This window comes from Lathamus discolor, chromosome 2, assembly GCF_037157495.1.
Source record: "Lathamus discolor isolate bLatDis1 chromosome 2, bLatDis1.hap1, whole genome shotgun sequence".
NCBI classification, from domain to species: Eukaryota; Metazoa; Chordata; class Aves; order Psittaciformes; family Psittacidae; genus Lathamus; species Lathamus discolor.
This window is the reverse complement of record NC_088885.1, coordinates 134,289,744-134,315,067: the sequence shown is the minus strand read 5'-3', so window position 1 is coordinate 134,315,067 and position 25,324 is coordinate 134,289,744. Positions and strand designations below refer to the sequence as shown.

General features: G+C 40.3%; 1 protein-coding gene across 6 annotated transcripts; it reads right to left on the bottom strand.

The window, feature by feature from the left end:
* Nucleotides 1-849: 849 nt before the first annotated feature.
* Nucleotides 850-24,191, bottom strand: LOC136008798 (Y+L amino acid transporter 2-like). 6 transcript variants are annotated; one of them, XM_065668544.1, is made up of 11 exons: nucleotides 23,758-24,184; nucleotides 18,947-19,090; nucleotides 15,431-15,948; nucleotides 14,302-14,427; nucleotides 10,647-10,791; nucleotides 9,602-9,725; nucleotides 8,762-8,865; nucleotides 8,368-8,464; nucleotides 7,183-7,332; nucleotides 5,219-5,402; nucleotides 850-3,447 (listed from the first exon to the last, which is right to left on the bottom strand). In XM_065668544.1, the coding sequence occupies exons 3-11, from the start codon at nucleotides 15,930-15,932 to the stop codon at nucleotides 3,362-3,364; spliced, it is 1,518 nt and encodes a 505-aa protein (XP_065524616.1). In that variant the 5' UTR covers nucleotides 15,933-15,948; nucleotides 18,947-19,090; nucleotides 23,758-24,184; the 3' UTR covers nucleotides 850-3,361. The 6 variants fall into 6 exon arrangements, with proteins under 6 accessions (XP_065524616.1, XP_065524617.1, XP_065524614.1 ...); XM_065668545.1 differs by lacking the exon at nucleotides 23,758-24,184 and adding an exon at nucleotides 23,533-23,664; XM_065668542.1 differs by lacking the exon at nucleotides 18,947-19,090.
* Between the last annotated feature and the right edge of the window lie 1,133 nt (nucleotides 24,192-25,324).

Genomic DNA, 25,324 nt, shown 5'->3' with positions numbered 1-25,324 from the left:
GCACTTCATCATCTCTATAGCCAGGGAGCACAAACAGCCCTTACGGTTCTTCTGGCTCATACAAAGCCCAGACAGATTCAAATTTTCTGTGGTTGCTAGTCTTTCCTCTTTCAATGCCGATTTCTGTTTTCCTTTACTGACACAGAAACGGAAATCTGATACCAGTTATTTGTTTTTTATTCAAAGAACTGTGATTCTTCATAAAAATCAAGACTCCTGTATTTTCTTGATTCCTAAAGAAGAGCTAGTGCTAAGCCCAAGTACTATATTGCCCCAGCTCTTTGTCCTGAAAGACCTTCCCCCAGCTCTGCATGTGGGCTGTTCTCCATGGTCCTTTTCTCCTGCCAGCTTCCCATTACATATTGCAGGGCAGCCTGCACCTCCACAGTCTCTGTCTTCCAGAGGCTTCTGGTGTTATACATACCCCACTCCCTTCCACCACGGAGATGCCAGCTGACATACTAGGTGTCCTCTAACAGCCTCCTCTAACGTTTTGTTGTGCAATGACGAGATACTTAGCATGGATGCCAAAAACGCCTCTGAAAAAGTAAAACTGTTTATTGTTTGACTGCATGATTGAGCATCCATAAATAATGTGAAAAAATGTGTTTAGCCAAACAGAAAGTGTTTGGGTAAAGAATTGCTCATAACTGCAGTGGGAGAGTCCCACCTGGAATAACTAGAAACTTTACCTTCCACAAATGCTTATTTTGTTGTGTTATAGAGAATAAACGTAAGAGTTAGTGATATTCTCATTCCTCTCCTGGCAAACCAACTTGTGAGAGGTAAACCAGGGCTAATTGCATTCACAGTACTGTTTTTATGCTTTAAAACCACACAACTACAGCATTTGTAGGATCAAAGGTTTATTTATTTAAACACTTCAGCAGCTATGACTTGCTTTAGATATTTGACAGCTTACAAGTATTATTTGTAAGGAGTGAAAAATCAACAAATACATTAACATTTCTCATTCCATAGAGAATTTCAATAAAGTTATTTACATTTATAGCCTTGCATCTGACCACTTCTTTCCTCCTGTCCAGAAAGAAAGAAAATGAATGAGTTGTGCATCATGCCCAGAGAGTTAACAGATTCATGCAAAAACAGATTTTGGCAAAAAAACAGAGAAAGAAGTTGCTTAGCTCAGAATTCTCTATGGAAATGGTCCTTGTCTGTAGCCCTTATACTAATCACTTAGGAACTTTGGTCCTGCAAGGGAGAACTTCAGAGGATGGTACTGTGCTGTCTTGGTGTAACACACAGCTCAGCACCAAGCATGACTTTGAACTCTGTGGAGGCAAAGACTGTCATGTTTAGTTTGGTACTGACTTGCTGAATTGCAGGGTTTGTACGTTTGTGCCCTGATACAGTCTGGGACTGTGGCTCTGTTGTTAACCAGTGCTTTGTGAGAGATGGGGCAAAAAGGCAGTATTTCTGTAAAGTCGTAGAGCAGGATCAAAATGGTGCTGTGCTGTAAAAGGCATGTGGTGTGTGTGTGGAGTACATGGGGATGTTCTTATCCGGGCAAACTAAACTACACCCTAGGTCTTCTTTCCTTTTTTTGTTTTGTGATTATGATACTCAAGTGATTTTAGAGCTCAAAAGTGGTGGCTTTCATAAAGCAAAGCATACTTCTCTGATATCTTCGTGTTTAGCTTAATTTAGTGCATTTTTATTGTTCATATTTTGTATCAAAAGAAAACCCCACTGAAAGGAAACTGCTACAGCAGATGACATTGAAATGCAAATAAAAGGTTTCACAGGAGCCCTGTCAGCAACCATTGCGTTGGAGATGCGTGAAATTACAATCCTGCAAATGACTTTGCAAAATAGGGAAGAAATGGAGGTTTAAGTAGCAACAATTACCTATTCCATTGCTCCTTTTCTGGGCAGACATCAATAAAAGACAATGCTAGAAGCTACAGGGACTTGTATAAGATTAAATTACATTAATTGGTGTTAATTGAATAGGAATGTTGAAATTCAAATTAGAAACAATGTATGCTATGCTAAAGTATAATTAGAGAAAGGAAGTACACCTTGCCAACAAGGATAACAAACACTACTACATATCAGCAAATCATATTAGAGCTGGGGCAGGTTTTTTTTCATGGTCTAGGTTGCAGGGCTGATGGCTTTTTTTGAATGACAGTTATTGTCTCTTCCATTTCAGGGCACTAAGAATTAGGACTCATTGCACATTCTTGTGTGCCACACTGAAAAACTCAATGTTCAAGAGATCGATCCTAGTTTTTAACAGCCTTTTTCTTCCATGGCACCCACTGGTGGGTACTTTTGTCTCGTGCACATGCCTGGGCTGGGTGTTGTGCAACAGGCACTTAGGTGACAAAAAGACCTGGCAGCCAGTGCTGGAGGCTCTTTGCATCCTCAGTAGGAGACCCACAGGTTACTTTGCCAGCAGGAGCTGATGAGGCCTGAAAGGGTTGGGCAGGGGCTCAAGGGATTTTGTAAACATCAATAGTTTTTAATTTTGCTTTGTGAATTCCTTCAGTAAGTTTCACTCTGGAAAAAATCAGTACATTCATGGGGTCACACTTTTGATACTTCTAGGCAAGCAGTGGACACTATGAAGAGGTGGTTTCCCTGAATATACACTAGCTGGAACACGATTCAGACACTTACAGTGTTCCAAGACAGGTTGTTCTGCTGGAAAGCAAAAGTGCTTCAGTTACTGTGGTATAATTTGTTTGTTCAAAATGCCTCTTCTGCAAAAGAGTAATGAATGTGGGATATCATCAAACAAGAATTTCTCACAGAATTTCAATGACCAAAAACTTTGTTTTTCTCCTTTTGGTAAACTCTGTGTGCAAGGAATTATGCATTAGAATAGTTTAACACTAATAATATGTTGACTTACTTAAAGCATGTCTACCAGTTTGAATTATGAAATTTTTCCATTTTCCAGAATTTAGTGATATCTTTAGAAGTACACTGTGGATTCTACTTCCTAACTGAGGTTTTGAATCTTGCAAACATATAGTCTGTCTTTTGTTAAATTTATCTATTTATTTGTTAGGATCGTGATGAGACCTAATACTTTTTCTTATGATTTTGCGATGAATATACTATCTAGCACTTACCTGCTGATAAATGTTTGTTCATACAGTGCTGTATAGTTTCAAAGTATTACATGGTAAGTCACTATTAACAGTTTTTGTTAAAACATCCTGTAAAACAGCGTGGTTTATAAAACAAGCACAAATTAATGAGCATCAAACTGATGCATAGTACAGTGGTTAGTGCTTTAGTACAACTGAACACATGGGGAGTCCTTCAGAAGATAAAAATTACTCCAGATAGGAAATGTCAAGGCACAACTCTCAATGTCAAGGCAGGTCTATTTATTCTTAGCTGTTGTAGGTTCCATGTCTATGTCCGACAGAGCACAGTAGAAGAGCATCTGAACATACTTTGTTGTTGTAGCTGTAATAGCAAAAATGTGTGAGACAAAGTTATAATGTATCTTAGACAAATACATGGATTTTGAGGATTTGAAAGCACTGCACAGATATTAGGAAAATCTTAAAATACCTTAATCAATTGGATAAAGCACGTTATAAATAGCTAAAGGCAAAAGAAGCCCAATAATTAAACAGAAAGTTGTGTTTAATCAGACTTTCATCAACATGTCCATTGAACTGTTGGATTGATAGCTGAGTTTAAACTGCATCAAGACGTTAAAGTTTTGTTTCTCAAGACTGCCTGAATTTGAGGAGTGGAAACTACCCTTCAGGCCAACAATTCATTATTTCATAATTTACAAAAATACACGTACTCCACTGATGCAGATATTCCATTCCTTGGACAGGAAGTAAAGTGGTGGTGGTCGTCTGGTATTTCTGCCTTCCAGGGTATCAAACTGCATGGATTTAGTACTCACAATCCTACCTGGCTTTTATCAAGCCAACATGTTGAAATGGCTCAACACCACAAATATTAGATAACCATATTATATCCACATATTGGATGGTTTTGAACAGGTATGGATGCTTTTGTTCTCAGGACCATGTGATGAAGCAAACAACCTCAGACCTGCCATATACAAAAGTGTAGCAAATCTTCATAAAGAAAAAGGATTCTAGGAAAAACTATTCTTTCTTACTTTTGAGCTAGCATTCAAAGTCTCAGCACACTGAGTAGGACAAGAAGATGTTATCCACCGAGTGGACAAGGACTTGGCTGGATGGTTGCATCAAAGAGTTGTGGTTAAAGGCTCAATGTTCAACTGGAGACGGGTAACAAGTGGTGTCCCTCAGGGGTCAGTGTTGGGACTGATCCTGTTCAAGGTCTTTGTTAGTGACATGAACAGTGGGATTGAGTGCACCCTCAGCAGGTTTGCTGATGACACTAAGCAGTGTGGTGCAGTGAACATACTGGAGGGAGGGGATGCCATCCAGAGGGACATGGAGAGGTTTGAGAAGTGAGCCTGTGCAAATCCCATGAAGCTCAACTAAGTGAAGTGCAGCATCCTGCACCTGGGTTGGGGCAATCCCAATCAACTGGATTGAGAGCAGCCTTGAGGAGAAGGACTTGAAGGTGTTCATTGACGAGAAACTGAACCTGACCCATTAGGTATACTTGCAGCCCAGAAGCCATCCTGGACTACATCAAAAGGAGTGTGACCAGCAGGTCAAAGGAGGTGATCCTTCCCCTCTATTCTGCTACTGAGAGACCCCCTGGAGTACTGTGAACAGTTTTGGTGTCCTCAGCACAAGAGGGACGTGGACCTGCTTGAGTGAGTGCAGTGGAGGGTGATGAAGATGAGAGGGCTGGAGCACCTGTCCTATGAAGAGAGGCTGAGAGAGTTGGGCTTGTTCAGCCTGGAGAAGAGAAGGCTCCAGGGAAACGTTATAGCAGCTTCCAGTACCTAGAGGGGGGCTACAAGAAATCTGCAGAGGGACTTTTTGCAAGGGCCTGTAGGGATAAGAAAAGGGGGTGTGGCTTTAAACTCAAAGAAGATGTATTTAGATTTAGATATGAATAAATTCTTCCCAGTGAGGGTGGTGAGGCCCTGGCACAGGTTACCTAGAGAAGCCTTGGATGCCCCATCCCTGGTAGTGTTCAAGGCCAGGCTGGACGGGGCTTTGAGCAACCTGGTCTAGTGGAGGGTGTCCTTAGACACAGAGGGTTTGGAACTAGATGATCTTTAAGGTCCCTCCCGACCCAAACCATGCTGTGATTCTATGTTGCTTACCAGAGAGCCACTGTAGACATTTAGGTCGTTTTTCAACTGGCAGATAGACTCCTAAATAATATGCAGGAACGCCTGAGAGGGCAATACCAATGCCAATAAGGGAACTGATTGTGTCGCTGTAGAGGGGAACTATGATCAGGAAAAGGGAACATAAACAGTATACTATAGGGAAGAAGAGGCTAAGCTGTGGAGAGAAAAAAAAAAAAAAATCCAACGTTCATTAAAAGATGCAGTAAAAATGTCAGATTTTGCAGATTAGACATGTCAATAATAAAAATATAGCTAGTGACTATATTATGTACTGCATTTTTATTGCCTACAGTCAGTACAATTTGCTACCTTATGTGTATGGTGCCGAGAGCCTCTTACTTGTACACACCTGAGTATCTGACCACTTTGTTGCTTTCAGGTCTGCACAAGCTGAATTGCTTTCCAATTAGTAAGAGACTGATCTTTGAAAGTAGTGCTTTAAAACTGAGCAGTAATGGGTAGTTTTGTAATTTTTATTGGGTTTTATTTTATCAGTATTGGCATGTTGATGCTACAGAACTAATGGACTGATTTACAACCATTTCTCCCGGACACTTAACAAGTATCATACCACAAGTAAGGAAAGTTGCAATAACCTCTATGGATTTGCTTTGCACTAAAATACTTTTCATTGCCTGTAGTAATGAACCTTCTCAAGAGTCCAGGAGTTGACATTTGAACACTAGCTGAAACTCTTGAGTGTTTAATGGTATAAATAACTCTTTTTCCTTATAAAGATTAAAAATGTAAGTCCATGAAAACCAACTGCTATGCTTCAGAAAAGCAAAAGGTGTATGCGGAGTTGGGACATAGACTAAGCTGGCAAATGCTGATAGGAATTAAATAGTCATTGTCTATAATCTGACTGTAATCCTTGCTTTAGTAGAGTCACTAGTAAAACTGCCAGTAAAGCAAGATTTAACCTTTATCTTAACCATATATTGGGGGAGAGTTTGGAAATGAAATATGAACATGCTTCAGGAAAATTTGTTCTGCTCTGGAAGACTGGAAGCTTGTAGCAGTAGGTGCTTAGGATATTTTATGCCTGTGAACCATGTGTTTATTTTATAATCAGGATGCTACACTTAAATGTAAAAAAAAATGTGTTGGTAAAAATGATTCCCAAAGTTTGGAAGTGGGAGTGACAAGGAAGAAATGTTTAGATTGCATATTAATTTGGATTTATCATAATTTTTGCTGCGTCACTGCTGCATCGAAATGCAGGTCATGGAGCCAACAGAGTGCAGTGAAATGGAAGCCAGCATGTGATATTGTGTGTGCGGGGGAAGGTGTGCATTTCCCTCCCTGCTTCCTGGACAATCACTGTATTAAAACCAGAAACAAGTTTTAGGCACACTTAGTTTCTGTGCCAGGTGCTTTTCTACAGTCAGTCATAAAACTTGCATTTTACTGTCTATGACCACTATGCAGGGGTAGGGAACAATCAAAATATATTTGATTATTCAAGCTTTTGGACTTTTGCATGAGCAGAAATTTGGGCATTTATGGGCTTTAGATTTTGATAAATTTGTTAAGTCATGTAATTCTGATCAGAGTGTTAACCTCTCTAGAGCCCACACCAATAGCTCTACTGAGCTCCTTTATGAGCAATACAAAAGGGGGGTGTTTCAGGATGGCCTAAGAACCCCAGGCCTTATTTATTTTGACATAAAAACAGTTGTAAGGTTGAATGAAAGGAAAAGGAAATGGTAAATATCATTTCAACCTCACAGCAAAAATACCAGAACAGATGTTCTTCTGGAAACTCAAATGGGGTTTGCTCCTTCATTTCTTATCCTCTATGTTGAAAGGATTTCTATGGCTGATATATAGTCTGTAACTGAACTGGCAATGTTATGGTTGTGGTATTATAGATCACATAAACACGTGCATTAACTGGCTTTTAGAGCTTGTTTCCTCTCTTGTTTACTTACTTTGATAGGCCGGGGTCTATGTGGCTGAGTGTATCTCAAATATATTAGTCCTGCAATAGACAGACCCACAAAAAGCCAGTAGTTGAAGCAGTAGTAATTAATGAGGAGGAAAACATCTTCCACAAGGAGATAAATCAAAGTCATTAAGCCCTAGAGATAATAAAAACAAAGACTTTTTAATGTGAAAATAAAGAGGTAGTAAAGTTATTAAAGGGCTGTTTCCAACATATTTTTCTGGACATAGGATATCAAGTCCTTGTACTTAAAACTCAGAAATCTGCAAATATGCTGTGTGAAACATGCTGGTATCTCTTCCTTAAACACCTGTGACACCACCGCATTTGGCTGAAGAGGTGTCAGGTTTGTTATGTTTCAGCACCAACAGAAAACCCTCCTAAAGAAGGCTGGATGAGGAGCCCCAGACTATGAGATTGCAACTTTTAGTAAATTACGTGGTATCAAATAGGACTGGTATGATAATGTATTCATTAGCCATATGTAACAGAGGGCAACGAAAGACACCAAATAATATATATGTTCAAATAAACAGCAGTGAAATGCTTTGGAATAATTCTACCTTTTCTGTTTGCGCATATCATCCCCTTTATTTTAATCTGCTGGATTTATGAACCATTTATTAAAATAATTTGTAGTAATTCTATACCTTATTATTCCTCAATTTGGTGTAATTTATTGTATAGTGACAGCAGGAAAAATGTCAATATGGCTACAGGCATCTGACAACAGGAATTTAATTTTAAGTACATTGTCACTCCTGTTGTAACGAGTTCCAGAAAACCAGCCTATGGCAGGGTCTGAGAGATATTCCTGTCATATTCTTCTCCAGAGGCACTGAAAACTCACATAAAGGCTTATACAACTCATCTACATACTGGTATATATTTAGCCATTCTCTGTTTTCTAAGTAATGCTATTGTACTTCCTCCTCGCTAATCTTGTTCAGAGAGCATATGAATGTAAATCAAGCCATACCCTTTCCGCTGGAAAAACCCTGCCAGATAAAATACCACCACCGCTACCACCCTCAGTGAGCTTTAGATACTGTGGGCATTTGAGGAAAGTGTCTTCAGTGCAGGAGAAGCCCAGGAAGAGAGGAGGTGTTATACTCCCTGTGTCCAAATGCCTGGCTGCCCCAGCCAAGCAGAGGTCTGGCCTGTCACTTACATTGAAGAGGAGAGCAGGGACTGGTGTGAAGCACTTCACATGAATCAAGCTCAGACTGTCAGGAAGGTGTCCTTCTCTGGCTCCAACATAAAATAGCCTAAAAAAAAAAAAGAAAGAAAACTTAACCAGGCAGTGTTGCTTTCTGACAAAGGCAACATTCATTCTTTTATTAATCTGTTGTAAATGCTGTGCTTTTCTCAAGTGGCTTTAGTTTATCAGTTGGTGCTGACCATGAGAAGACGTATCAGATTGTAACAATCCTTCCATCATAAATGAACTACTTGAATTGGCAAAAAATAACTGTTACTTTTACACTTTACTGTGTAGTAAAGAATGCAGATTAATAATAAGCAATTCCTTTTCAATTAGTTAAAATAAATCTTGTATTTCATACCTAGATGCTGCAATTATTGATGAGTTTAAGCCACTATAGCAAGACATGGCCACTGCTATAGGAATTATCCACTTAGCATAACTAAGGGTTTCACCACCAAACGTCTGTAAACAGAAAAAGGAAATAATAGTGAGGGCTCTCATATTAAGCATATGGGCAATCCTAAGGTACTCTCATGAAAACACACACCACCAAATACTGTGTCCATCCTTTCTTATGACACCCAATAATGACTTGGAAAATTAGAATTTGGAAAACCTGATCAGTATCAAAATAGAAATGCAGATGTATTAAAAAAGGATTTAAATCCCCCAACATTTCTAAGCCCAGATCAAATCAATGATGTAATAGAATAAAATGTATTGGCTTTAACCTATTCTGACAAATAATGGCTGTAGTAATCCATGAGTTATAATTGTACTTTTGTATAAAATATTGGTAAGGTTTTAAAAAGCATTTCATTGCACCTTTTTTGTGTTGAAAATATTGCTGTGATCTTGCAGCATGAAACATCACACACTATACATTAGAATGACAGCAAAACCACCCAGACTTTGCATACCTCTTTCCCTCTCTGGCCTTAGTGAAAGCATCTTCTACAGTGAAATACTGTTAGGAGCAGAATTCGCAGAGTATACAAGAGGTTTTTTGCAAGAGCAGATTTATCTTTACCTGCACCTGCCAATATACTGGTACTCTTACATGAAAATGAAGTTTAAAACAAAGCAATAATCTTCAGCATAGAAATATTTCAGTAGTTTTGCCAAGAAGTGTGCTACCTGAGGTTTTTACGCAGTGTCATCCATACAGTAACTTTCTTAATTATTTTATACAACTTACCACAGCCACTGCATCACTTGTGAGGAGAGCTGACATGTCCAACACTACATAGTATGCTATGTTAGTCAACAAATAAATAACAGTCACAATAGGCATTGAAATTGCAATAGAAAGAGGTAGATTCCTGCAAAAGGAAAGTGGTAAAATTATTTCTTGTTCTTTAAATAAAGAATATTTAAGTAGAATTGTTCCCAAATTCAAACATTTGTGAGTGGATACCCCCGTAACTTTTTGTACTACATCAGTTTGTAATCATGGGGTTACAAAATAATGTGCAGCCATGTGTGGAACAATTCCATAAGCAACATAGTTGGCTGCTGTGGGTCTGTCAGAAGTTTCAGAGAAACAAAAGTACATTTATACCTTTAAATTGCATATGAAGCAATTTAAGAGCACACTTGAGCAATGAGATTTAAATGCACACCTGAGGGGCAGAGATATTTCCAGAGCTACTCGTGGACTTTTTTACTTAACCTTTCATATTTAGCAAAATTAAACATTTTGCCCATAAACAGTAATGATGAAGATCACATGGTAAAACCGACATAAAACCAACAGAGTCTTACTCTATTGGTGGCAAAACCAGTCCTGGAAAAAGAATTGTTCTGTTTGACTGAATAGAAGTAGGGAATTTCATGGGGCCGGATGGATCCATGATTTTCTCCACTTTTAAAAGGGATTTGTTCTCCTCTTTAAAAATTGCTATCTGAAGTATAGGGTATAAAATACATATATGCAGACAAGTGATTTATTAGTGTGGTATAGTTGGTAAGTGAGGAAGTAATCAGAAAGTGTTCTCGTACTTCTTTTTCATAGAATCATAGAATCATAGAATAGTTAGGGTTGGAAAGGACCTCAAGATCATCTAGTTCCAACCCCCCTGCCATAGGCAGGGACACCTCACACTAAACAATTCCATGTGGTTTTTACAGAGAAAAGAGTTTGAGAAATTTCCACTCAGAAACAAATACAGAGCAGCTGGTCCTTCCATGTCACCTGTCCTACCAGGACACTTCAGCAATGCAAAAGAAAAGCACGCTTTTACCTCTCAGGATTCTGCATTTCCTCAGTGACGTAGTTGAGTGTGTCCCATCCTGAGTAGGAGAAGAGCGCAGAGTGGAGAGCCAGAGCAATCATCCCTGGGTTTGTTGCCGAGCCCTCAAATGGGGCTCTCAGGTTTTCTGTTTCTCCTGTGCAAATGACAGGTGCCTCTTAGATTTCAAGGATTATGACATAGAAGGATGCTACAGTAAAAGTCTCAGCTAACCAAAAGGAAATAAAAGCCCCCTTCATCCAGGCTTCATTACTACTTGCAAAAGGGCACAGCTTGTATTTTCACTTGACACATAGGAAATTTTCAGTCAGATGGTCAGACAGCTGCTCTTGTACAGGAAGACAGCAGAAGATATTTTCCCATGTTTTGTTATTTGGATAATTCTACCAGAACTCACAGCGTGCTCATCTCCTGGCATCACTGTCTAGCCTACAGAAGGGGGGAGCCACACTGAAGTCATGCTATGCCCTGTCAGCTAGGCAGAGGCACTCCTGGAAACCCAGTTTCAATTCCTGAATCTGTCTCATATTTCTTCCTCATATCTGTGCTTATATCCTGGAGGCATGGTTCTCAGTGGCATGCGCTGTCTCACAAAGGTGTTTCTAAAAATAAAAGGAGACTTGCTTTTCTTTCAAAATTCTCCTCTAGTTTAGCTCAATTGGTTGAGATGAAAACTTGCTGCAAAATAGACAAAATGTTAATGAATCTGTGTGAGCCTTCACTGTGATTCTGGAAAGGGGAGGAAAGGCTTTACTGAGTTTGCAAGAAGGAAAATCAACTATCTAATCTAACTGAAAGTGAGTTAAATATTAAGAAACACAGAAACACCTATATTAAGGAAGAAAGTAAGGTCTTTGTTGTAAAATGAAACAACTTCACTTTGGGGTTAAACTAAGGAGGTTATAGATACCACGAAAACAAATCAGTCTTTGAAAAGCAGTAACTACAAGCAGGCTGTTCAAACCGAGGAAGGTGAAGCTATGAGATGTACACACACTTTGAGGGAGGAAATGGTTGGAATTAAAAAAAACAAAAATCCAAAAGGACCAAGAAAACTGTTTGTTGTTTTTTTTCACTAAAGACAGTTCATATTCAATCACAGAATCACAGAATCACAGAATCCCAAGGGTTGGAAGGGACCTAAAAAGATCATCTAGTCCAACCCCCCTGCAAGAGCAGGGTAACCTACAGTACATCACACAGGAACTTGTCCAGGCGGGCCTTGAATATCTCCAGTGTAGGAGACTCCACAACCCCCCTGGGCAACCTGTTCCAGTGCTCTGTCACTCTTACAGTAAAGAAGTTCTTCCTGATGTTAACGTGGAACTTCCTATGTTCCAGTTTACACCCATTGCCCCTTGTCCTATCACTGGATATCACTGAAAAAAGCCTAGCTCCATCATCCTGACACCTACCCTTCACATATTTGTAAACATTGATGAGGTCACCCCTCAGTCTCCTCTTTTGCAAGCTAAAGAGACCCAGCTCCCTCAGCCTCTCCTCATAAGGGAGATGTTCCACTCCCTTAATCATCTTTGTGGCTCTGCGCTGGACTCCTTCAAGCAATTCCCTGTCCTTCTTGAACAGAGGGGCCCAGAACTGGACGCAATATTCCAGATGCGGCCTCACCAAGGCTGAGTAGAGGGGGAGGAGAACCTCTCTTGACCTACTAACCACTCCCTTTCTAATGCACCCTAAGATGCCATTTGCCTTCTTGGCCACGAGAGCACATTGCTGGCTCATGGTCATCCTCCTATCCACCAGGACCCCCAGGTCCCTTTCCCCTTCACTACTTTCCAGCAGGTCAACCCCCAACCTGTACTGGTACATGGGGTTGTTCTTCCCCAGATGCAAGACTCTACACTTGCCCTTGTTAAATTTCATCAAGTTTCTCCCCGCCCAACTCTCCAGCCTGTCCAGGTCTCGCTGAATGGCAGCACAGTCCTCTGGTGTGTCAGCCACTCCTCCCAGTTTTGTGTCATCAGCAAACTTGCTGAGGGTGCACTCAATGTCAGATACATTCAGCATAAGTATTCAATGTTTTAAAACAAGAGGTGTAACTGAGCACAGCAGCAGGAATATGTCATGGCTAAAATGTCATAACTGTTCTTTTCTTTAAAAAAGCTGCTGAGTTTCAGAGTGCATTGACCTGATCACAGCTTCCTCCAGAAGTCTACATCATTCCTCTTTCCAGTCCTTTCTGTATTTAAGTGCTCTGTTGTGCTTAAAGAAAGCAGAGACGAGACCTTGACTACCAGTAAAAACCCTCAGCATTTTGTGTTCCTCAGAGTAATGTTTCCTCTCTGCCTTTACCCTCCCCGATCCCATGAAGCAATGTGAAGGAACTAGTGTGGGCTGTATGGGTGCAGGAGCAGAGGGAATGACCCCTTGGCCAAGCTGCATCCTGGTGGCTGCACGCCAGCAAGCAGGCTGGAAGTTTTGAAGGACAAAATTTGGAAGCACAGGTAAATTTATGACTATGGGGACAGGACATCATGGGCTCACACCTTTGTAAAACTGCAGCATCTTCATGAGGGAAACTACTCCTTCATGGAACTGTGCATCTTCATGCCTTCAGGACTGAGTCCATTTGTTTGAGTTTCTTCAGACTTGAACAAACTGGTGACAACCGACATGCACAGATAATGGCTAAACAAAAAAAGCTGTCTTAAAAGCTGTTGAAGCATTAAAGCATAACAGCTAATGCAACTGCAGCCAAGGAAAGGAGAAAGACAGCAAACATGGAAAAGTAAGCATGCTTATAAAGTTTTATAAGCTAGTTTCAGCAGTAGAAAAAGACAATTCCTGATGTGAAGGGAGGAACCATCCTTATTTCAATTGAATAGTGTGGCTATTTGGCAATTTCATGGGAAAGGAAAATGAAAAAACCTTAGTAGCTGAACAGGAGAGCTGGAGTTGGAAGAGACTTCCCTGTACCAGAAGCCCAAATCAATAAAAGCAAATCTAGTGTCATATGCAAAGATCAGAGGTAGCACAGGAATAAACTATGCTCAAGCGTTTCTGTGTATTCAGCTCAGTGCAGTTACAGCTGATATGAGGTGGCTCATCTGTCCTGTGATGGCTTACAATACCACAGTGATTCATATCACAGGCTTCTCCCTAGTTTCTAGAAACATGCACATCTCTTCACCAACGAAGGCAAGGACTTGTGCCTCCCTTCCTTGTGCTCTTCCCTTGCAGGCTGCTGCAGTGCCTCTCTGGCATGGGTACACCAGGGGCTACGGTGCAAGGAGCAATGGAAAGGCTGTTTCTGGCAACTTGTGTTTTCCTGTCATAGGACAAGTAGCAACACTAGCCTTTAATCAGCATGAGTCAGAGACACTAAGGCTGACTTTAAACTAGTTAGCAGTAAACAATGTTAATTCAGGTGCTATTTGCTATTCAAGTCGAGCAATGCAGAAATTGGTATGTGGTCTTCCATCCACACAAAGGATAGAATAAAAATTAACACCCTGTTGCTTAACAAGCCAAAACATTTCTGTAATCTTCCTATAACAGGCAGGGTTGTTTTTTTTTTTTTTTTCCAGAAAAAAAACCCAGCATTTCATTACGTGTGAATGAATCTGATATTCCTGCACTGATTTTGTAATTTAAGTAAATTTGAGTAAATTAAAATGATTCTTACCTTTACCAATTTTGTAAAGGCCAACAGATATCACCAAGAAAAGGGCCATAACTTTTGCATAAGTGAAAACATCTTGTACTCGGGTTCCCCACTTTACATTGACACAATTAATAAATGTTAAGGAACCTGCGGAGAAAAAGAATATGCATGAGAGGAGCATATACACCGGGTTCTGAAAAGGGTAAGAAGGTAAAGGACCCTGGGAGCTACCAACCTGTCAGACTGTCCTCTGTGCCTGGGGAGATCATGGAACAGATCCTCCTAGAAGCTATGCTAAGGCACGTGAAGGATGGGGAGGTGATTTGCGACAGCCAGTGTGGCTGATGAGAAGCTGGACATGAGCCAGCAATGTGCACTCACAGCCTAGAAAGCCAACATACCCTGGGCTGCATCAAAAGGAGCGTAACCAGCAGGTCAAGTGAGGTGATTCTGCCCCTCTACTCTGCTTTCATGAGACCCCACTTGGAGTACTGCCTCCATGGAAAATTACTTACCCTTTTGGAAGTTTTTGCTGTGTTGTACAGTTTAAGCCATTTTTAAGCACAGCCTCAAAGGAACTCATATCCTAGCTTGACAAATCCATATTTATAAGGAAAATACTTTGAGTGCAGTCCATCTACTAGGGGACATATTTGTAATGCTTATCCCTGTGTTCACCTAAAACATATAGTCACGATAAAGTCAACTTTGTGGAGTGTCTGATTAAACTACACAATTTCTCGAGAGAAAACACTCATATTAGGCAGAGTATTTTTAATTCCATATGAATTTTATGATTTTTTTTTTTTCATTTTTTGTGATTTGCAAGAAATACAGGACAGAGAGCATGGACCAAATGTGGGCTGCCAATTAGGCCAATGATCCACAGAGATATATGTATCTTTAATCAGCAGTCAGGGTTTTCCCCAGCTAAATTGTTGTAATTCTCCTCTCTCCTCTAGTAATCACAGCCCCAAATAGAAAATGTCTGAATAAAGGATTATTAGTTCCTAGGAACGTGTTTTAGAGGGGCAGTAATTATTTTCCGTAATAGCAGGTGAAGGAAAAGAAATTCAGAAAAATCTCCCTGAGTATCTCTGAGTACCTACAATTATAGCTCTTATCTTCTAGGAATCATAACTTTACTTACATATACAAGCAGCTGCAATCAACCTGACTGCATCATATGGTGGCTCACAATGAGGAAAAATTGGTTGAACAATATAGTTGGCAAATGTGATTGCTATCACTGCCTGAGTTGTTGGTTCAATAATTAGCAAGGAAGACCAGAGTCTGATGAAGGCCACAAAACCACCAAATGCTTCCAAAATATAGGCATAACTGGCTCCAGATTTAATGATGGATGTTCCCAATTCAGCATAACACAAAGCTCCGAACAGTGAAAATATCCCACCAAGCGCCCAGATGACTAGAGAGAGTCCATAGGAAGCACTGTACATTAGAACACCTCTAGGTGATACAAATATCCCAGAGCCAATCATGTTCCCTACAATTAAAGAAACTCCATTTAGCAATGTGATTTCTTTTTTCATCTGCATTTTTTCACTTGTCTCTTCCATACTGTCCATTTCAGCTCTTCCATGCTTAGTTTTGGATTTCTTATTGCAGCGTATTTGCCAAGGGGCTGGCATCCTCAACTACCATTACCTGAAAACAAAAGGAAAGAACATCTTTTGTAATGCACATGGATGAGATAACTAGCCTGCAAGGCAAAAACAGTACATAGAATACTTGGTTTGCCTGCTTTTATTTTGCAGTCCAGGAACCACATACTAGTGAATTTACTTAACTTTCATTGTTCTGTATCTTTTGAAGGCTAATGTGATGCCACTGTCCTTGATTATAGATCCTGAAGCTTTCATGAACTCTCAGTTCACTTTCACTGTTTACGTTGAATTGTAATTCTACCTTACATTACTGCAGTTTTATCTTGGGGCATAAGGAGACACTGTACCCCTGGGAACGTGTTCTAATACAGCTGGAGTGTCCCCTACAGGCATCCTCTCATCCCAGGAAGAACTTTATTTCATTATTATCTGTTTCATCAAACCACACCCATCTGAAAACTATCTGCTGAGGAACACAAGAGAAAAGAGAGAAAAGGGGACTAAAGAGCTCTAGCCTCAGGAGGTTAGTGTTAATATGAGGGTAAAATGATGAAATCCATTTGCGGGTCCTGAGGGAGCTGGCAGGTGAAGTTGCTAAGCCACTGTCCATCATATTTGAAAAATCAGGCAGTCATGACGTCAAGCTGTGTGGGCTGGTCATCCATTTTCCCCTTCTTGAAAATGGGGGTTATATTTCCCTTTTTCCAGTTGTTGGGAACTTCACCTGACTGCCATGATTTTTCAAATACGATGGCCAGTGGCTTAGCAACTTCATTCGCCAGCTCCTTCAGGACCCACAGGTGGATTTCATCAGGTCCCACGGACTTGTGTACATTCAGATTCTTAAAATGGTCTTGAACCAGATCCTCTCCTACAGTGGGCCCAAGGTCTTCATTCTCACCGTCCCTGTGTCTGCCTTCCAAGACTTGGGTGGTGTGGTCAGAGCATTTGCCAGTGAAGACCGAGGCAAAGAAGTCATTCAGAACCTCAGCCTTCTCCAAATCCTGTGTAGCCAGTTCTCCTGATAGCTTCCGGAGGGAGCCCACATTGTCCCTAGTCTGTCTTTTATTTGCAGTGTACCTATAGAATCCCTTCCTGATATCTTTCACATCCATAGCCAGTTTTAATTCTAACTGGGCCTTAGCTTTCCTAACCTGGTCCCTAGCTTCCCGGACAACATCCTTGTGTTCATCCCAGGCTGCCTGTCGTTGCTTCCACCTTTTATAAGCCTCTTTTTTCCCCTCTAAGTTTCCTCAGTAACTCCTTACCCATCCATGGAGGTCTCCTGGCCCTCCTGCTGCACTTCCTTCTAGTCGGGACACAACACCCCTGAGCTTGTAGCAGGTGATGCTTGAATATCAACCAACAGTCTTGGGCCCCCCTGCCCTTTAGGGCTATAATTCTGTGACTCTATGAAGAGCTTTAGCTGTTCCTAGAGACGAGATTGCTGCTGCAGTGAACGATGCATGTTGATTATTAATCTCACTTGACCTTGGGGTAGGAGCCAGTAGCATGCATAGGGATTGAGTTTTGAACACCCTGTCCTTGGAACACTTTTGTGTAAGAGTCCTGCAAACACAACTGTGAAAGCTTCCCACTCTGGTGTTCTCATGGCAGGACACAAGTATGCTGGGAGCTGGGAAAAACAATTTAACTGCCTAGCTGCATGGATAAATCAGCCTTGTGCACACATCACACCCCTGTAGGGCTGAGGTCCTCAGGAATGGGGAAGGGAGATGTGACTGCCGCAACTGCAGTGAGCGTCTCGGTTCTTGGGTCCTGCTGACTCATAATGGTGCTTACTTAGAACAATGAATTTTTCTGGTGCCTGTCTCAAAAAAAAAAATTATTTCTGCTTTCCTTCTCTAACTCCACATGCACTCCACATACTTCCAAAAAACCTCCCTCAAAATCCTGTGAATTAAAGCCAAGTTCTCTGAGTAGATCAAAGCTCCTCCATGCAACACTGGCTAGAAACATCTGATCACAAATTTGTGTTGTTAAAACATGCGTCAGTGGTGAGTTTGAAATGAACAACCTGCCCTCCCCAAACTTTCTGAAAGGTTTGCTTTCCTGTACAAAGCATGTCTGGTTCAGCAATCCTGAATAATTTATAATTACATGTGTTCTTTTCCAGCTTTTTTTTTGGGCAACTCAGTTTCCTAGTTGATAAAATAACTAAGGAAGTGTGATGAGGATTAAAGATTAAAAGATGTCAAACTATCTGTAAAGATTAAACGCTTTTCTCATTCCACTGGCACTTTCTCTAACCACAGGAGCACGGTGGGAACATGGTAGTAAAGTTAAATATTAATTTGCCATAGGTGTTCAAGCGTGATTACTGAGTCCCCCATGTTTTGCTGATGGATGCCACATTCAGGTGGCTCCTTTTCACTTTGTCCCTTTAAGAAAAAATATGTCACCTTGGTCTGGGAGGGAGGAATTATAGGAGCTACTACTTCCAGAACCTCCTGGCTCTGTTTCTGCTTTTCATGGCTATGTGAAATGTTGGCAGAAACACACTCTGGTGGTTGTAGGTGTTCAGAGAGCCTATCAGGACAGCAGAATGCTGGTAACTTGGCCAGAACTCTGTATTAATACTCCTTGGGCAGCTGGGCTAGTTTAAAATTACCTCACGCTTTTTGTGCCTCGTCTGGGATATTTACATTTTTTATTTTATTTTTAATGTGGGTATTCAGAGCTCTCTGAGCCAGGATGCACAAATATCTAGGTGGGTACTGCTCAAAGGGAGTGAGAATTTAAAATGCAGCAGTTCTGGAGGGAATGCGAGTGCGAAGCTATGCCAGTAGTGATCAAAACCAATGGCTACCATTTTTCCTCAGATGAAGTCTCAATGACAAATGAGATAAATATATGCTCCTGTAAAGTAGGATACATAAAATACATAATGCAATTGACAGGTTGTAACTTGTAGAGGTAACTTGCATACATGATATCCAACCTGAACATTGATGTCTAGTATGGATAACCTGGTAGCTAAAGGGAATTTGAGCATTTAAAGTGGCAATGCTACTTACGACTAGTAGAACTTTCACAATCTGTAGCTTTTGTGAGAGTACAAAGGTAAAGTTCAAATTATTTTCTTAACACCATGTTTTGCATATTTTTTTGTTCTCTATTTCAGATCTCTCATAGGAAATATCTTTCACAAATAAGTGTCTCTGGATAAGACCATTTAAAAAGAAGTAGAAGAAAAAACAGTTAAAACTTTTGTACTTCGAGAGATGTCACATTAGCAAAACTTTTAATCAAACTCTGAATTAAGTCCATGAATATGTACGGCCTAAGAATCAAAGGATAAGAGATTCAGTTTTCGGAACCAAGATGTGTAAGTAACTTCATTGTAGTTATGTTAGCCCAATTTACATCTGCTGAAAATATGCAAAAAGTAGCAATCTGAGAACAAAATCTTTCAAACAGCTTCTGCCTGTCCCTTCGCTGCCCTCTTCCCCCTTCCCTCCACCAAGCCAGTGGCAATATTCCCATTAGCTTTGACATTGCACTGATTTTGTTCAATGGAGTCACAATGTTGTGAATAATTAATTTATTAATTTCCTCATTCAGGACTATGTCTTCCTTAAATAAGATTTGACTGAGGCACGAATCATGCTAGTTCTCAGCAAAGTTTTCATGCAATAATCAGAGGACTGGAGTACCTCTCCTATGAAGACAGGCTGAGAGATTTGGGCATGTTCAGCCTGGAGGAAAGGCTCCAGGGAAACTTTACAGGAGCTTCCAGTACCTAAAGAGTGCTGGAGAGAGGCTTTTTACAAGGGCATGTAGTGACAAGACAAGGGGGAGTGGCTTTAAACTGGAAGAGGTGAGATTTAGATTGGATATTAGGAAGGAATTCTTTACTATGGGGGTAGTGAGGCTCTGGCACAGGTTGCCCAGAGAAGCTGTGGCTGCCCCATCCCTGGCAGTGTTCAAGGCCAGGTTTTATGGGGCTTGGAGCAACCTGGTGTAGTGGAAGCTGTCCCTGCCCATGGCAGGGGGGTTGGAACAAGGTGATCTTTAGAAGTCCCTTCCAACCCAAACCATTCTATGATTCTATGATTAAACAGTCTCCTCTACAGATCTTCCTGTATAATAGCAAAAAGAGAAGAATTTTTTGTGTAATGTGTAAGAAATTTATTGCTGTTACAATCCAGGCAGTGATGTAAACAGTTTGAGGATATGCCTAATCTCTGTCACTATGGTTCCCCCATTTTGCTGTTTTGGTTCTACTGAACCTGGGCCGTAGTCCTGCCCTACTGTCATCGCTGTCACTTAATCCTCATACTACCACCTCCCCTTTCTGGGGCCATCACTGCTGCTTCTGCTTTGAGCTTGTTTGCCAAAAAACGTAAGCTAAGAAGCCTAGATGTTCAAGCATGACTCTGTTTCTGTCACTTGGGCATCTCTGTAGGTCACATTTTGAGGGTGCACATAATCCAAATGAGAGCCAGTATGAGCTAAGGTCTAGGAAGGCTTATGTGCTGAGGACAACCATCAGAGCTGTAACAAATTGACTTCTTCCAGGAGGGTTGCCATTTTCAGTTAGAAAATCCTGTATTATGGTAGGTAACAAATCCCCACAGTGAATCCTCTATCAGACAGGAATGCAGAATGGCTTCCTGAGAATGGAAAAAATTTATGCAGTAATTAAAAAAGGGAGGTTTGTTGCATCCTGGCATTCTGCTTTAGCATATTTTAGTACTTAAAAGCTAGTTCTACTGCAAAAATAAAAATTCATGGCAGCAAAAATATTAAGTACAGGTATCTTTGTAGCTCTGCTGTATGAAGTCTGAGGATAATGACATAAAAGCTTCCTACATGAAGGAAGGTCCTTGCTCTGTTGGTCCCCATGGCCTGAGACAAGCAGAAAGAGCTACCGCTTTCTGGAAATCAAGAGATTCAGATAGGCACCAACATGCTGATGTGCCTCAGAGGCTGCAGCAGTCTAAACAAAACAGCTGCACTTGCCTGTGCCTTGTGTTAGCCAGTGCTCTCTACTACAGAACTTCAGAGCCCTGTTTTCTTTCAGGTCCTGCTCTTCCTTAGGGGTTCCCTTAACTAATGCAGGAAAGTGTCTTAGAGAGAAAAAAGAATTACTTGAGAGTGCAAACAGCCACAATGGCCCTAAATCCTTTGCAGTCTTATGTTTACCTCCTAGCTGTATGCACAAAGAGCATCAGAAGGGAACTTGTAGACCAACACCTGAGAAGTTAAAGAAAACAATTGCTCCACACACAGGTAATTCTCAATAGCTATTTTTTTAGTCAAGCCACTGCCAGAAATCACACATATAAGTGAAGGAAGAAGGTACAGCTTGATAGTAGCTGAAAACCAGAGCTGAAATAAAAAACAGTTCTTCCATAAATTAGTGTAGGACTGGTTTGTCAGGGCAGGATTGCTCAGACACTTTCCATCCTTCAGGGCCTTACAGCCTCATGAGTGATTGCCTCCTTCTTTAGGAGGTAATTAACCTTTGCTAAATGTTTCTACAAGGCTTGGCCACGAGCTATTGAAGTGTGACATATCTCAGCTTTTAATTCAAGAAAACTGATAAATAAATTAGAGGATCTCTCTTAGATACCACATATTGTTCCATTCAACAGATTCCTTTCTAAACTGAGGGCATTCAAAAGTCATCTCCTATAAAGATGCTGGAACATGCTGACCATCAAGCGTACTCCTTATTTCAGATAATTTCATGGATTTTTCTTTAGGTGATTATTGTCTACTGACACATAATGTTTAATAATGAAAGTCTGCTATTCCATCAATAAACATAGCAAATCAAACCAGGCAATAAAAGTGATAACTGGAGGCCATGATTGCAGGTAGGCAAAGGTGATGTGCAGGGAGATCAGATGCTGAGAAAACCCTAGGTTTGCTTGATGCAGCAGAAAGGCCAAGCCCTGACCCCCCCAAAAGATGAAGTTGTGAATGCTCCATCCCTGGCAGTGTTCAAGGCCAGGTTGGACAGAGCCTTGGGTGGCATGGTTTAGCGGGAGGTGTCCCTGCCCATGGCAGGGGGGTTGGAACCTGATGACCTTAACGTCCTTTCCAACCCAAACCAGTATGTGATTCTGTGATTCTGTAAAGCCCCAATGTTTTCTTGTTTCAGTTAGAAAAGTAATGACAATAAGGATGACATTTAAAAACAAAGTCTAGCAATATATGTGTAGAAAGCTATTTTTAAAGTAATGAGCAATCTCTTATTTTCTCCATGTACACTCTGGGTAATTCTCTCCCACATGTAACAGCTTAACTTAAAATAAAAACTCCTCCAACCATGGACATTTATGTTAACCAAAAATGTGTAGATGATGTGTAGTCTTCAAAACATGCTGAGCATGAGCATCAACAGGTCTTAAAGCGGCAGATTATACTGCTGAACATTTTCCAGTGAGAAGGGAGATAAAGCAAACAAATCAAATTGCACATTATGAAGGAACAGCATAAAATAAAACACTGTTAGGAATAACAATAATAAAACCAACAAAAAATCCACTTTGATCTCCTCTGAAGAAAACATATCCCACTCAACAGGAAACAAGCATATTTCCTTTTGGTTTTTGAATTTTATGTTTATAATAATTTTCAGTGAATTAATGCTTCACATGCTCCAATTTCATTACTGTGCTCAGAGGATGGATTTCCCCTAGCAGAAACAGAGGATATTTGAGAGAAAAGCTACTGCAGTCCAAATATAAGAAAAGTATTTTAAAGAGAAGGTAGCAGCTTACCAGAGGGCAGGTGATATGCTTGCTTCCCTTAGCAGGAAGGCTACTGTAATTGAATAGTGACTCTCTAGCTGCTGCTCTAAATAAGCACACATTTGTTTCACCAGGGTGGGTGGGTGGATTAACACTAACATGAATAGCCTCTTCTCTGGCTTTCAGTTTAGCCTTGCCTTTAGTTGCTCTTTTTACTGCAGTAGCATGAATACTAAAATCAATGAGAGCTTTCAAGAAAGAAGATCCCAGACTCTCCTGGAATTGGTTTCTCCAAAAACAGCCTCAACTGAGGTCATTAGCAGGCAGAAGCATCAGCTTAAATATCTGCTGCTCTCTTTTCCTTAGAAAGTTGTGATAGAAATAAGACAAAAGGAATTTTTTTTGAAAAAAAAAATCTTTCATCCATGCATCACTGAAACCTAGAGCATTTTCCTAGATGTTAATGTGAAACAAATGCAGTCTAATTCCTTGTTAATTTAAAAAGTCACAATGAGACTTCTTACTAACACTGTACACAAAGAAAACGTCTATTCTCATGGTGCAATTGGACAAAACAGAAAGATTTTCACGTGGGGAGACCAGTAAAGAGTGCTAGTTAACTGAAAATCATAGGTATTATTTAATTTCAAACAACCCAATATTTTTGTTTACTTTTTTAAAAAATATACATTTTCTTTTAAGTTTAATCTACTTATTGTTAAATATTTATCAACTCAGTTATTTTTCTGAACTGGAGAATTATGTATCTGTGGCTTTTCTAATTTATGACATAATAATAATACAAAACAGACTGATCTGGTGTTAAGATATTATTTTAAACAAATAAACTTTAAAATAATATTTATGATAAAAAATAAGCAAAGAAAGAAATTACTTACCCAGCGTAATCAGCTTTGTCTTCTGAAACAATGTGTTCCCTTACTATGAAGTACTTTTGGAAAGCCAGTATGGTATACAGCACAGTATTTCCAAAACAAGTAAACATCCAGAAAATAAAGCTTTCTTGGCAGAGCAAAAAGTTAATGAATTCAAGAGCACTAACCTGGGATTTTTATTTTCCATGAATAACAAGGCTAAATAGTAAGGCAAAAATTTGTACTTACGTGTCAAAGAGCATCTGGAAGGAGCTGATCCAGCAAGTCCAGTCTTAAGTCACGGGACTGAGTAGAGGCACCAGATAAGAGGACTTCATCAGAACGGGCTACTAATCCATGTAGGAAAGTGAAATAACTGAATTCAAGCACAAATATCCCTCCAGTCAGCCCCAGTAATCCAACTTGAAAACAAGCAGGAAAGTTGCATCATATTGCACGTTCCATACTGTAACCCTCAGTGACCCAAATGAATAATAGAAACAGCCCAAGTCTTTCTACTGAAAGTCAGTGCTCCTCCTATTTCTTCCTTTTAAAGTAACGTCTTGTAAAAACATGCTTTCCTTCATAGAATGAGACAGGTCTGCAGTTAATGTTTACACAGAAATGGCTGCCCTTTTTAAAAACACTATTCAAAGACAGGTATGACAAGTATTTTGAATAAATAGCTCCCAAGTTGCTTTAGTTTTATCTGTGAAGGATGGTTATTTATTCCTGAGAGCTCTTTAAGTCTGCCTGAAATGATCGCACAATTCCAGCTGCCTGCAAGTCTGTGGTTACGTACTTTATAATATATCAAGAACATTTTGGCAACAGAATTGTTTTGCAGGGATGCTGGTCTCTGCTGTAAGAACAGAGAGGCTGAGAACAATGTTCCTTAATGAGGACCTCTGTCATTTTAAAATCTTTTTCTTTGGTCAGGGCAGTGTTAAGAAACTATATTCTAAAAACTAGAATGCATATTTTCAAGGAAGTATAATTACCTTCACTCTGAAATTCAAACTTGAATTTGTGCTGTTTCTAATTTGGGTCATGAGATTGGCTTTTTGATGGTGTGCTATGCTGTGCTGACTCTGTCCTCAGACATTTGCCCCCCTCTTAGAGCTTTAGTGCACCTTTATATTTTTCATATATCTTTCTACAGAGCCAGCCTCAGCCCTTTGTTTTAATTCTGTAAAGGCTGCATGCTGGAAGGTGAAACAAAATGTTTTCTTCATTAATACTACTTTGGTCTGACCCCAGCGGTTACATCCTGCTTGACATTTTCCACAGATTTACAGTAACAGGACATAACTCAGCACTGAGCAATCACAAAGCATGCAGACTGCATGAAAACTTTCTTGATTACCCCTATCTTGCATTTTACATATGTAGGATGGATACCGTAAAGAAGTGAATATGCCTTCCTTTATAACATATGCTTCTCATTCATTTTCACAGTCTTGCAGAACTTGGCTAGCACTTCTGGAGTGATGATTCTCCTGTTCCAGCTTACTGCTCATAGCAATTCTTCTGTGTGTTACAGCTACACAAACAGGCATTTGCTTATGGAACAGCAAAGTGAGGTATGCTTGCCTGAATGAGCACGTGACATTTTCTGGTTTATTGCTTATACTTTCGTAACTGCTCAGGAAGGTTTTTCATACTCTGCACTGGAAACAAGAGTACCTCAATTATTTCCAGAGCCCTCTTCATTCATACCATTCTCCATATGCAGCAAACAGTTCAGCTGCACATCTGCCAAGCCCTCCACTCCCTCCTGTTCCTTACCACTGCTGGCTGCATCTTACAGCTCAGC

Excerpts from the sequence above, each read along its gene's own strand:
- LOC136008798 (XM_065668544.1), bottom strand. The coding sequence starts at position 15,932 with ATGCCAGCCCCTTGGCAAATACGCTGCAATAAGAAATCCAAAACTAAG. Across the intron at positions 10,792-14,301 it reads CCTTTACAAAATTGGTAAAG|GAGAAACAGAAAACCTGAGA; the intron begins GTAAGAATCATT and ends TCATTTGCACAG. Across the intron at positions 5,403-7,182 it reads ATAGACCCCGGCCTATCAAA|CTTAGCCTCTTCTTCCCTAT; the intron begins GTAAGTAAACAA and ends TTCTCTCCACAG.